The 13,671-nt window shown below is 43.4% G+C and overlaps 1 protein-coding gene across 1 annotated transcript in view; it reads left to right on the top strand.

The window, feature by feature from the left end:
• The window catches only part of LOC135085960 (spectrin beta chain, non-erythrocytic 1), a 176,269-nt gene that overhangs the window by 73,094 nt on the left and 89,504 nt on the right, over positions 1-13,671 (top strand). Inside the window, exons 29-41 of the mRNA XM_063980744.1 lie at positions 558-682; positions 1,154-1,293; positions 2,086-2,188; positions 2,841-2,914; positions 3,488-3,581; positions 4,439-4,593; positions 4,768-4,893; positions 5,068-5,193; positions 5,368-5,493; positions 6,517-6,625; positions 9,970-10,160; positions 11,007-11,232; positions 12,659-12,877. Coding sequence (XP_063836814.1) covers positions 558-682; positions 1,154-1,293; positions 2,086-2,188; positions 2,841-2,914; positions 3,488-3,581; positions 4,439-4,593; positions 4,768-4,893; positions 5,068-5,193; positions 5,368-5,493; positions 6,517-6,625; positions 9,970-10,160; positions 11,007-11,232; positions 12,659-12,877 — 1,814 coding nt within the window. The remainder of the gene's footprint in view (positions 1-557; positions 683-1,153; positions 1,294-2,085; positions 2,189-2,840; positions 2,915-3,487; positions 3,582-4,438; positions 4,594-4,767; positions 4,894-5,067; positions 5,194-5,367; positions 5,494-6,516; positions 6,626-9,969; positions 10,161-11,006; positions 11,233-12,658; positions 12,878-13,671) is intronic.

Genomic DNA, 13,671 nt, shown 5'->3' with positions numbered 1-13,671 from the left:
TTCTTAAGATATGTGACGTCACAGTGAAGTGGTTAACGTTAAACGTGCCGCATGCGAGGTCTCATTTAAGCGGTCGTACTATAAAGGCTGATTTTTCAATCGTCAGATATCTTTTAACTGAAGAATAAACTTGTCATTTTGACATATTTCCCACCAAAAATGTCAATGTGCCAAACTTATTCTTCAGCTGATTGAAAAATTCATTGAGTTATAATGTACTACGTAGTAATATTACTTCAATGGAAAAATCAGCCCTAAGTATACATTTTTTTGTCGGCCGTTTGGTGTAGTGGTTCAGAACGGACTACTATGCCGAGAGGTCCCGGGTTCGATTCCCGGCCGGGCAGAAATTGAAATTATGAATTTTAATTTCTGTGACGGGTCTGGGTGTGACTATTTATAATATGTATGTATTTAAAAAAAAAGTATATAAGTAGTATATCCGTTAAGCTAGCACCCATAACACAAGCATTAAGTTGCTTACTTTGGGGCTAGCTGGCGCTGTGTGAAATTGTCCAAAGATTTATTTATTTATTTATTTATGTATCTTTCCATAGACTGGGCGGAGAAAGACGCGCGTCTAAAGCAGCTGGTACAACTAGCGAGCTTCAACCGCGAGGCCGACCACATCGACGCGGCCAGCGGCGCGCACCTAGCCTGCCTCGACTACCGACACACCGGGGTGAGTACTAGGTCTAAAGTCCGGTCGCCGAGCACGTAGAATTTCGTCCAATGACCCCAAGCTACCCATCCTTATCGCTCGCGCGTAATTATGTTGCTGACGCGACTGTGCGACTGGCGGCCGCAGTGAGTGAGCGCTACGAAATTCTATCTGCTCGGCGACCGGACTTTAGACACATACATGGAACCACTCGAGCAGTTGTTACAGCTTCGGCCGGTTGGCAGCGCAGTGAAATTTCATCGTGACTGATTGCAAGAGCGATCCGTGTATGTTGATCGTTGGCTAACTGCTCGAGCAGTCTGTGTTTGTTAGTCAGGCCTTAGATTTCAAGTAGTCCATATCTGAGTGAAATCTGTAGATACATACGATCGGCTGTACGTTTTTTTTACTCGCAACAATTTATATGACCAAACTGATGTTCCTATGTAAAATGACCATATTTATTTATTTATATTTACTTCTTGTCCCCAGTCGTCTGTGGACGAAGCAGAGGCGCTTCTCAAGAGACACGAAGAATTAGAGGCTCGTTTAGCAGCACAGGACGACCGCCTGGCTGCGCTCAAGCAAAGAGCCGCTAATCTACAGCGTGCACAACATTATGCTGCTGACCAGTGAGTATACAATACTCCCAACTGACAATATCACACTAAGAGCTACCCAATAATACTCGCAACAGTGAGAAAACACCCAATAATACTCGCAACACTGAGAAAACACCCATCAACACTCGCAATAGTGAAGGAGTGCTCACCAGCACTAATTTATTACTCTGCAAACTACCAACACTACTCTACTGACCAGTGATTACTTACCAACACTTTCAACACTATGCCGCCAACCAGCGAATAATCACTAATACTTCCTCGCTTGTCAGTGAGTGTACTAAGACTAGGCACTCCACTATGCAGCGAGTATTGGCCAATACTAAAGTCCGGTCGCCGAGCAGATAGAATTTCGTCCAATGACCCCAAGCTACCCACAACCTTATTACTCGCGTGTAATTATATGGATGGGTAGCTTGGGGTCATTGGACGAAATTCTATGTGCTCGGCGACCGGACTTTACCAACGATTCGCTGCCGACCAGTGAAATCTCACTAACACTTCCAACACCGCTTCTCTTGTCAACTAGAAGTACCACGCCGCCCACCATTAAATTCTACCTATCCTCGAATCGGCAGTCGGTATATCAATGACACCGTTGGGCTATTGTCCTTTAACTTATTTATTTACACACATGTCACTAATGCAATGTGTTTGTCTTCTTGATGGAAGTTTATTCTAAACAGCTGTATCACTGACACCGTTGAACTATGGTCGCCTTAATTATTATTTATTTACACACATTTCACTGCGTAATAATAAGTGTATGAACGTTGATTCTAAACAATGCTTCTCTTCCAGCATCGTAGCGCGCCGCGACGCAGTCGTACAAAAGCGCGATGCGGTGCGACACGCTGCGGCGGATAGAAGGCGGGCGCTACTCGCCAGCTTGGCTCATCAGCAGGTCTGTATATCGAAAGAAACATTAATGATTATTAGTATGTGAAAACCCTTAGGGAGACCTTTGTCCAGCAAAAGACGTTATTTAGTTGAAACGAAAGTTGCTATAAAGCCCGGTCTGCGAGCACGTAGAATTTTGTCCAATGACCCCAAGCTACCCATCCTTATTGCTCGCGCGTAATTATGTTGCTGTCGCGCTCGCACACTCACTGCGGACGCCCGTCGTATAGTCGCAACAGCAATATAATTACGCGCGAGCGATCAAGATCAGGTAGCTTGGGGTCATTGGACAAAATTCTACGTGCTCACAGACCGGGCTTTATAGCAACTTTCGTGTCAACCAAATAACGTCTATTGCTGGACAAAGGTCTCCCTGAGGATTTTCACAACGAGCGGCCCTGCGCTGCCTGCATCCAGGTTCTTCCCGCAACCTTCACCAGATCGTCGGTCCACCTAGCAACTTATCAAAAGATTAGAAAACCTTAAGTAATTTTATTTATTTAAAACAAGTTACATAGTATTTCCAAATATTGATAATGACCATTAACGATGTCACAAAAATCAGTTTTGGTTTTACCGTGCACCGCTGATTCGACATCAGACTCAATCATTATATTATTTTATAGTTGTAATAATTATTTATTGTTTATTTGTAGTTCCTCGCCGCTGCAGAAGAACTCCAGAGTTGGATCCAGGACAAAACTAAAACGGCGAAAGATCAGAGCTACAGGTAAATGTCTATGTTTTGGTATTTTTAATGAAATTTTAAAGTACTTAAAAAACGATTCTTTGTTACGAATGTGTCTAAAGAGAAAGAATAGAGTTTAGATCTTGGAATAAATAAGGGTATTTCTAACTTAACAAAAAATACTCGACACGTATTTTCCACTTTTTCAAACTAATAAAAATTATAAGAGATAAAGTCTGTCAAAGTTCAAAAGAAGACACCAATGACGTCAAGGCGTGCTCGCACACTCACTGCGGGCGCCCGTCGCACAGTCGCGACAGCAATATAATTACGCGCGAGCGATAAGGATGGGTAGCTTGGGGTCATTGGAGGAAATTCTACGTGCTCGGCGACCAAACTTTAGCACTTTGTGACGTCACGCGGAACTTCATTATTACTTCGTGATTACTTGTTTGATTGACAAATAAAAAAATACGTGCCCAATATGTTTTTACAATGTAATTGACGGACTAAAAGTTTTTTAGGAAACTAGCCTATTGTCACACTCATGCCTTCGACCGCTAGACGAGTTGAAGTATGAATAACATTATTAACGATATTGTGGTGATATCGCAGGGATCTCGCCAACTTGGAGCGCAAGCTGCAAAAGCACGAGGCATTCGAACGGGAACTGCAGGCCAACGAGAAGCAACTCAGAAATGTGGAGAGCGTGAGTATTGTTTAATACTATATACCATACTACTTTCTACAGCGATTTCGCCCGTATTTTGAAAGTTACAGACAGACATTTAGACGACTTGTTTTTATGAAATCAAATTCAAATTTTCAAAATTCCCATGCCTTGATTGGACATTACTAACTTACTTTTTGTTTTATTTAATTTCTACTAACCTAATACGACTCAATGATGTTATGTGAATTTATACGCTGACCTTGGGCCAAACATAGTGATACCGACTCCTTAATTTTTAACACCTGTAATATGTAATTTACCTATGTTCCACGAATAAACGAATTTTGATTTTGATTTGATTTTGGTTGAACCAGTTATGTCAATATATTTATTTTCTTTATATTGACGTTGATTGGCCAGTCGATAAATTGTTGAATTTAGTCAGTCTGTGTATTTTGTTTCGCCCTTTATTATTATTTAAATTGGTTTTTTTTTACTGCTAAAACCATGTCATCAATCCAACTTTATAATGTTTTTATTAGTTTTTTTTCATCAGGTTGAAAGAAAGAAAGAAAGAAAAAATGTTTATTCAGTATCATCGACAATACACTGGCAATACTTAACATTATTTAATGAGAAGGTAATTACAATGATACTGAAAAGGTATCCACTCAGCATGGTGTCGTAGCATCTCAGTAGATAATGCCACGACGCTGGTCTTCCGTGGACACCCAAACAGGGAGAGCACTACTGAGCACAACAATTGCTTATGAATCATGATACATAATAATATAAATACCTCATAAATACGTTACATATTGCTAAAATTGTTTGTACAAAAGTCGTCAGGTCTTTTGTCTTTTTTTCATGTCTTCTTCCCTCTTTCTCTCCAGATCGGCCAGTCCCTCCAGACCTCAGACCCGGCTCGTGCAGCGGAAGTATCAGAACAACTGCAGGCGCTTCAGACAGCTTGGGAGCAGCTGGTGGCTGCATCCCGCGATAAGGGCAGCAAGCTGCGGCAAGCTGCATTACAGAGACAGCACAGGCGGTGAGAAATTAATTTACACATCAGACAAGGTACCATAGAGGTATCAGAACAACTGGTCACGCTGCAGACAGCTTGGGAGCAGCTGGTGGCTGCATCCCGCGATAAGGGCAGCAAGCTGCGGCAAGCTGCATTACAGAGACAGCACAGGCGGTGAGAAATTAATTTACACATCAGACAAGGTACCATAGAGGTATCAGAACAACTGGTCACGCTGCAGACAGCTTGGGAGCAGCTGGTGGCTGCATCCCGCGATAAGGGCAGCAAGCTGCGGCAAGCTGCATTACAGAGACAGCACAGGCGGTGAGAAATTAATTTACACATCAGACAAGGTACCATAGAGGTATCAGAACAACTGGTCACGCTGCAGACAGCTTGGGAGCAGCTGGTGGCTGCATCCCGCGATAAGGGCAGCAAGCTGCGGCAAGCTGCATTACAGAGACAGCACAGGCGGTGAGAAATTAATTTACACATCAGACAAGGTACCATAGAGGTATCAGAACAACTGGTCACGCTGCAGACAGCTTGGGAGCAGCTGGTGGCTGCATCCCGCGATAAGGGCAGCAAGCTGCGGCAAGCTGCATTACAGAGACAGCACAGGCGGTGAGAAATTAATTTACACATCAGACAAGGTACCATAGAAGTATCAGAACAACTGGTCACGCTGCAGACAGCTTGGGAGCAGCTGGTCGCAGCGTCGCGAGATAAGGGCAGCAAGCTGCGGCAAGCTGCATTACAGAGACAGCACAGGCGGTGAGAAATTAATTTACACATCAGACAAGGTACCATAGAGGTATCAGAACAACTGGTCACGCTGCAGACAGCTTGGGAGCAGCTGGTCGCAGCGTCGCGAGATAAGGGCAGCAAGCTGCGGCAAGCTGCATTACAGAGACAGCACAGGCGGTGAGAAATCACTTATTAATTATTTGGAATACGTAATTATTTTCAGGTTATTTAGTATCCACTGCAGGAAATGACGCTCTTCAATATACTAAAGCCTCGCACACTCACTGCGGCCGCCCGTCGCACAGTCGCGACAGCAACATAATTACGCGCGAGCGATAAGGATGGGTAGCTTGGGGTCATTGGACAAAATTCTTCGTGCTCACAGACCAAACCATAGAAGCAAATGAAGGTTTTGACCTTTACTCTCCACCCTGGCCAGATAGGTTGGGAATGCCTGATGCTCGCAAATGTCAACCTTGGATCTTTGCAAGAAGGCGCTAAATGCATGCCATTTATGTACAACCGGCCCATCTGGAAATTATTATAGCCTATGTTCAGCATTGGCCGTCAACGACTCACTAGCGCTTTTTATATAAACCATTGTTTTGTCACCTGTTATCCCCTTTGCACTGGAGGGAATTCGAACTTTAATTTCGAAGTTCTCCTACGTTCTTCTGATTAATTTCATTGCGGGTCCAATGACAGTTCAACATTTCCCCCGGGACAAACTTGACCTTCACTGGTTGGGTTTTTATTAGCGGTCAAGCTGTAGATCCTGGCTACACAGGAGTTGCAGCGGTGGGAACGAGAGGTGGGAATAGTCCCGTAGAAACTCTTCTAAGCTCTCTATTTGATGTCTCTATCAGATGTCGCAACTGGCTGCTTCAAGAGCAATCTCTGGCACTGGCTAATTATAAGTTCACATAGCAATTTGTAATTTTAGGAAATTGTAATTTTAAGTATAAATTAATATTTATTTACTTATGTATATCTTGGCTATGGCAGAATAACAGGGTTTGTGGGTCTCCTGCAATCACTGAGTCATAGACCTTTTTGTCTCTTTTGATTTTTGTATCTGTGAAAAACTGTAAATGAAACCTGTTTTGAGACAAATAAATACTTTCTATTTCTATTTTCTTAGAAGCACATGATTCTGTTTCTCTTTTCTTTTTCCTATTATAAACGAATCTTCGTTTGCAGGAGCGTGGAAGACGCCAAGGCTCGGCTCGTGGACTTGGAGCGAGCGCTCAAGAGCGAGGAAGTCGGCACCGACCTGAGGAGCTGTAAGAGGCTCATGACTCAGCACCAGGTGAGAACAATCTTATTCAGTTGTGGTAGGGTTGATTTTGCAACAAAGTGTAGTCTGATTTGCCGTCAAATGTACAGTCGCAGAATGAAAAGGTTCGTCACCTTAGTGTCGATTTTCGCTTGCACTAGGCACTGTAAGAGTCAAATCTGCCAACATAACAGTGCAAGAAACAGTGCTGCTAACATTTAGGTAAATAAATATGACGTTTGCTAACGAATAAGGTTTTGCTTGTTTATTTTTCTATCCCATCTGCATCAGTGCAATGTTACAAAATGTAGTTTTTTATTTATTTAATAGAATTTATAATAATGGCAGGTTGAACCAACAAAAAGGTTTTAGTTTATCAATCATAATAATCTTTTTGACAAGATAAATCGTCAAACAACTTTGATCTGAATAATTTTGAACTTTACTGACGAACAGTTAAAGATTATTTTCCCTAACTCGAGATTATTCTGTAACATAGTTTCAAAAGGTAATACAGTCGTGGTCAACTAATTAGGGACAGATAGAATACTAAGCAATACTAAGTGTTCATATCCTATTATTGTGAGCATCATTCGATATTACTGACTGTTACTTTGTAAACATATTGACTATCAAGTACTCTATTTAACAGAATACAATAACAACAAAAAAACTTACTAACTTAATAAAAAATCTTAATCAAATCCATGAATCGGTAATTATGGTACGGACGGCCTGGCCACCTAATTAGGGACGCTTAAGTTTTTCCTTCTAAATTAAAAAAATAAAAAGTAATAACTTTTATTCTGTTCATTTGTAATTTCGGCGTCAATTTGAAAAGCGATATTCTTATCGTGCGAGTTAAAAACTCATCAAATTATTAAAGGTAATGGGCTGAAAGAAAAGCAACAATGCGCTAAGTTATAATCAATCTTTATCAGTGTGGATGGCCATACCGGTAAATGGCAGATCATCTGAAATGTTTCAAAAACATGAATCTACGATGCAGTGGCTTATTTCAAAATCATGAAACCACAGAAAGTATGCCTAGAAGTAAGAGGCCAATAAAAACAACCCCACAAGATGATCGCAAAATGGTCACTCTCGCAAAGAGAGACCCCTTTAAGGGTTCCGTTCTGATTAAGAGCGAGATTTTTGGACCAGAACCGACTGCTGGAGTATCTGCGAGGACCGTCAGAAGGCGACTGGTGGAGGCAAAACTTGTAGGAAGAGTTCCTCGAAAAGTTCCACTACTGAAGATGGAACACAAAGAAGCAAGATTGGCGTTTGCAAGAAAGTATGGACATTAGGCTTTTGCTCAATGGATAAATGTGCTGTTTTCTGATGAGACCAAGATAAATCTTATTTCATCCGATGACAGGCAATACGTGCGACGACCTGTAAAGTCCGAAATGATACCAAAGTAAATGAAAAAGCAGGTGAAACATACAGGCGGCAATATAAAAATCTGGGGCTGTTTTTCTGGACATAGAGTGTAACCTACATGTAACCTACAATAGAAATATTGGAGAAAACGATGCTATCGTATGCTGAAGAAGTCTTACCAGTCTCATGAACATTTCAACACGATAACGACCCAAAACATACCGCGTACTCTGTTTAATCGTTCCTAGCGCAACAGTCAGTGACGGTACTAGATTGGCCCGAAAACAACTCAGACGTAAGCCCTATAGAGCTTATGGTATGAAACGAAGGAAAAAGTTGCAGCTCAACGTACTGGCACTAAAAATCAGCTTTTCGTGGCATTTAATGTTGTTTGTAATAATATTTCTTTAGAAACCTGTAATGATTTGATTGCATCCATGCCGCGCCGATGTCAAATGGTTATAACCAACAAAACCAACCATATTGGTTATAAAAATACGTTTGATGATTTTGTTTTGTATTCTATATTTATTCATGAAAACTTTTTATGTAATAAACACTTAAATAATTTGCAATTTATTTACATTTACAGTGAAAGTGATGCGTGTCCCTAATTAGTTGTCCATCCCTAGGTCAATAAATGTGTAGGTGGCAATGATTTATTTATTTTAAAAATATTGATCGCAACTAGCTAGTTTCTTTTCTGGCCTTTAAATATTTAGAATACTATCCAAATTACTTGTTATTAATAGGCACAAGCTACAAAGCCTCGTAAAGATTTTTTTTTCGGACTGGAGAGACGGTCTTGTGTTTTAGTCATATAACGTCCCTAATTAGTTGACCACGACTGTATGTGCTCGCGATTCGTTGAAGGAATCAATTTGAAAACTGACGAACCTTTTTATTCCGTGACTGTACTTCTGTAGGTAGCCTAGATGGCGCTCGTTTTAGTTAGAACGCGGTGTTAAAGTATTGTTTCCATTTATAAATGATTTGACGCCCGTATTCACAAACAATGCTTGCTTAAGTGAAGCAGCAAATCGAACGCACAGCGTGAATAGAGCTCTGTGATGTGTGGTCCGAGCAATCCGAGCGGCATTATTGTAGTGTGCGTGTGCACTATGGATCATTTAGCGTGTACCGATAACACTCAAACATTAGCGGAAGAATGGTGGGGCGCGTCCGAGTGGATGAAACTCCGCGAGTTTACATCGAAAACAAAACACGCACGATGGCCCACCTACAGGATACTATTCGACAAGGCCTCACATACGAGCGAACATTGACTCACGCACGCGTATTCTTCTGTATGATGGAAGAAAATAAAGAAAGTGGTGTACTAAATACTGTGCAGTATTTAACTGCCTAAATAATAATAAAAACACAGAATGTACTTTTTTAAGTTGCCTCAAGACACTGAGAGGTAAATAAGTAGTTAATATTATTCATGATAATTCATGCTAAATCATGTATTTCCTCCGCCATTTTCCGCAGTTTGGCACCTCACGTCACATCATTTTACCGAAGTCAGCCCTATAGCTTCGGCGCAGTGCCGATCACTGACGTTTGTCAACAAACTGGTGCTTGACTCTTGAGACAGGCGAAATTACACCATATTGTTAATGACATTGAGCATACATTTTTTAAATACCTTTGCGAAGTAAAACTTCTGTACGTAGTATTTATTATTATTCTGTGGTATTGTTTCTGTTAATGATTTGACGCCCGTATTCACAAACAATGCTTGCTTAAGTGAAGCAGCAAATCGAACGCTCAGCGTTGAATAGAGCTCTGTGATGTGTGGTCCGAGCAATCCGAGCCGCATTACTGTAGTGTGCGTGTGCACTCATGGATAATTTAGCGTGTACCGATAACACTCAAACATTCGCGGAACAATGGTGAAGCGCGTCTTCGTGGATGAAACGATCTATAACTTTCTTCTGTAATATAACTTTATTCTTTTTACTAATGTATCGTTTATCTCCCAACAGGCTGTAGAACAAGAGCTGACCCAATGGGAACAAAAGGCCTCGTCGCTCTCCGCGCAAGGCGAGGACCTCGTATCGGACGGCCACTTCGACGCCGCTGCCATACAGCGGGAATCCGCTGCGTTGACGCGCGCCCTTCAAGCATTACATGCCCCAGCTGCTGATAGAAGACGTGCGCTCAGCACTAGTCTACAGTGAGTCTTATTGCGATAAAGTCCGGTCGCCGAGCAAATAGAATTTCGTACAATGACACTAAGCTACCCATCCTTATCGCTCGCGCGTAATTATATTGCTGTCACGCTCGCACACCCACTGCGGGCGCCAGTCGCAAAGTCGCGACAGCAATACAATTACCCGCGAGCGATTTAGCAATGACCCCAAGCTACCCATCCTAGCTTGGGGTCATTGTACGAAATTCTATCTGCTTGGCGACCGGACTTTAGATATAGGGTCCATTTCACGTTGCCATACAGCGCGAGTCCGCTGCGTTGACGCGCGCCCTACAAGCTTTACATGCACCAGCTGCCGATAGAAGACGTGCCCTCAGCACTAGCCTACAGTGAGTTTTATTGTGATAGATTTAAGGTTTGTTTTACTTTGACACATCGCCACATAGCGCGTGTCTCCTGTTTTTGCCACACTAAATACGGTCTGCGGTCAGTTTAAAGTGAACGCAGCCCGTCAATACTAACTAATAGTCGTAATAAAATTTACACCATAGTTGAATCCTATTTTAAAATGACGTTTGGGGGTTAATGTATAAAGACAGACAATGTTGTTCATACGTGATGCGAGCTGCATTCACTTTGATCTGACCGCAGAACGTATCCAGTGTAGTAAATCCTTGAAGGTTGAATATGTCCTGACGCACTAAAAAGTCTATTTAAACAGTATATGTATACAAATAAATTTTTGACTTTTTTTTTAGTTAGTTTGATGTTTGACTTTGAAATGACTTACCGTACTTAAATCAAATCAATAATGTTTATTCAATTTAGACCAGTATTTTGGCACGGAATGTAACCGCCTTTCCGTCGCAGGCTCCACAAATTCGCTGCGGAAGTAGCCGGCGAGCTGGACTGGCTGAACGAGCGTAAAGCAGCGGCATCGTCCGAAGCCCTTCCCGGTGACCTCCACGCTGCCCAGACGGCGCTCAAGAAGCACAGCAAGCTGGTCGGCGAGCTGGCTGGTAGAAAACCGCTGGTGGAGCGCGTCATCGGCCAGGGACGCGCTCTGATGGAGGACAGGCATCCGCAGGTCGACAAGGTGAGTGGACTGACGCTACGCAACGCTACAGCACGCTACAGGACGCTACAAGACGCTACTGAACGTGGTGTCTTAAATCAGCGACGCTTCAAAATTCGACGAGTGTTTTGATGCGTTGTGACATGGACTGACGCTACAGCACGCGACACGATGCTACAAGAAGCATAGTAAGCTTGTTGGCGAGCTGGCTGGCTGGTAGAAAACCGCTGGTGGAGCGCGTCATCGGCCAGGGACGCGCGCTGATGAAGGACAGGCATCCGCAGGTCGACAAGGTGAGTGGACTGACGCGACGCAACGCTACAGCACGCTACAGGACGCTACAAGACGCTACAAGACGCTACTGAACGTGGTGTCTTAAATCAGCGACGCTTCAAAATTCGACGAGTGTTCTGAAACATCGTGCTATGGACTGACGCTACAGCACGCGACGCGACGCTACAAGACGTTACTTAACGCGGTGTCTTAAATCAGCGACGCTTCACAAGCCAGCTCGCCAACAAGCAAGCACAGCAAGCTTGTTGGCGAGCTGGCTGGGAGGAAACCGCTGGTGGAGCGCGTCATCGGCCAGGGACGCGCCCTGATGGAGGACAGGCATCCGCAGGTCGACAAGGTGAGTGAGGACGCGACGCGACGCTACAGGACGCAACGCTACAAGACTCGATGCGACGCTACAGGATGCGACGCGACGCTACAAGACGCTACAGGACACTACAAGACGCTACAGGACACTACAAGACGCTACAGGATACTACAGGACACTACAAGACGCTACAGGACACTACAAGACGCTACAGGACACTACAAGACGCGACATGACGCTACAGGACGCTACTGAACGCGGTGTCTTAAATCAGCGACGCTTCAAAATGCGGCAAGTGTTTTGAAGCATCGTGACATGGACTGACGCTACAGCACGCGATGCGACACTAAAGGATGCGACGCGACGCTAAAGATGCTACAGGTTGCGACGAGTGTTTGAAATCAGCGACGAGCGTGATGCAATGCAACATGACCCTACAAGGCGGAACAGAATGAAATGTTTGGTTATTCAAAACATTTCTCCGCTCTGCCTTGGTGGAAACCGGGGCTTATGTCCAAGGATATACTATAATACTCGTAATATAAATATATAATACTCGTAATTATAGTTCTTGCAACTTACGAAAGCGAGTGAGCTTTACTTGTGTGTGGACGTGTACAAACACATAACGATAGTGTAATGTCTATCAAAACTTTTTAAAAACGAACAGTAGCGAGCCACCACACATGTAAAGCTCACTCGCCTTCGTGAATTGCAACAACTATAACATAATATTACCTATAATTAAGTGTGCATTTAACAATGTGTCGTTTAACGATGCAAGTTTTTTTTATTAATGTAACCTTGTTGGTGATCAAATAGATAAATATCTATCTTACATTTCAGATATCATCTCTCTGCGAGTCGCTATCCACCGCCTACGAAGAAGTATCAGCGGCGGCCGAAGCCCGCGGCGCGCGTCTGGAAGCCGCGGCGCGCGCGCAACAGTTCGTGCACGACGCGGCCGAGCTGGAAGCCTGGATGGCTGATAAGGCTGCTGCGTTAGCTGATGCTGACGTTGGCAGAGACAGGCATAGGGCGACGCAACTCCTGACCAGGCACAAGGTGAGACAGTAGCCAGTAAGAAGCTAGCTAGTATTACAATAAGAGGATCGGAATACATACACTTTGCAGATGACTACGCAGCTGATAATAGGACATAGGGAGACGCCCATAATTTGACAACCTCTAGTATTATGAGGGATAAAGCTACACAGTTGCTGACCAGGCACAAGGTGAGTCAAGTAGCTTAAACAGCCTCTGATGGTCCGTACGCGGACTTACAGCGCCATTGCAGGATCAAAAAGTAGGAAACTGTCACGCATAAGTTGACGAGGCATAAAGTAAGTTATTTAATGGCCTCTGATGGTTAGTACACAGACTTTCAGCGCCATTGCAGAATTGAAAAGAAAGGCTAATAAGACACCCATCATTTGACCACCCAGCCTCTAGTGTTATAAAAGACAAGATCAGCTGGATCTATGAACAGGATCAATCAGGAGGTGATCTGCAGGTGCAGACAAGGCATTAGGTAAACCACCCAAGATTTAACGGTGTCTCGCGTAAATATAACGTCGGTAGAATCGAATCCTATTGACAAGAATTGAAGTAACCTATCTGTATTGTTACTTTGACGGCCTCTTGCTTGTTTCACACGTACTAGGAAGTTCGAATACACCTGGGCCATACTGCTTTTTATAGGGCCTCTCAGTTTCTGAAAGATACGTTCATGACTTACTTGACTTAACGTCCCTAGATGGGGCAGAGGGCGTCCACAACAGTCCTCCATCGCGTTCGGTCTTGAGCTTCGCGTTTGATCTCGCTCCAAGTCTTGCCGATTTTCTTCGCCTCGTCTGCTG

The sequence above is a fragment of the Ostrinia nubilalis genome, chromosome 30 (assembly GCF_963855985.1).
Source record: "Ostrinia nubilalis chromosome 30, ilOstNubi1.1, whole genome shotgun sequence".
Taxonomy (NCBI): domain Eukaryota; kingdom Metazoa; phylum Arthropoda; class Insecta; order Lepidoptera; family Crambidae; genus Ostrinia; species Ostrinia nubilalis.
Note: the sequence above shows the minus strand (reverse complement) of the source record. Positions and strands in the feature narration are given on the sequence as shown.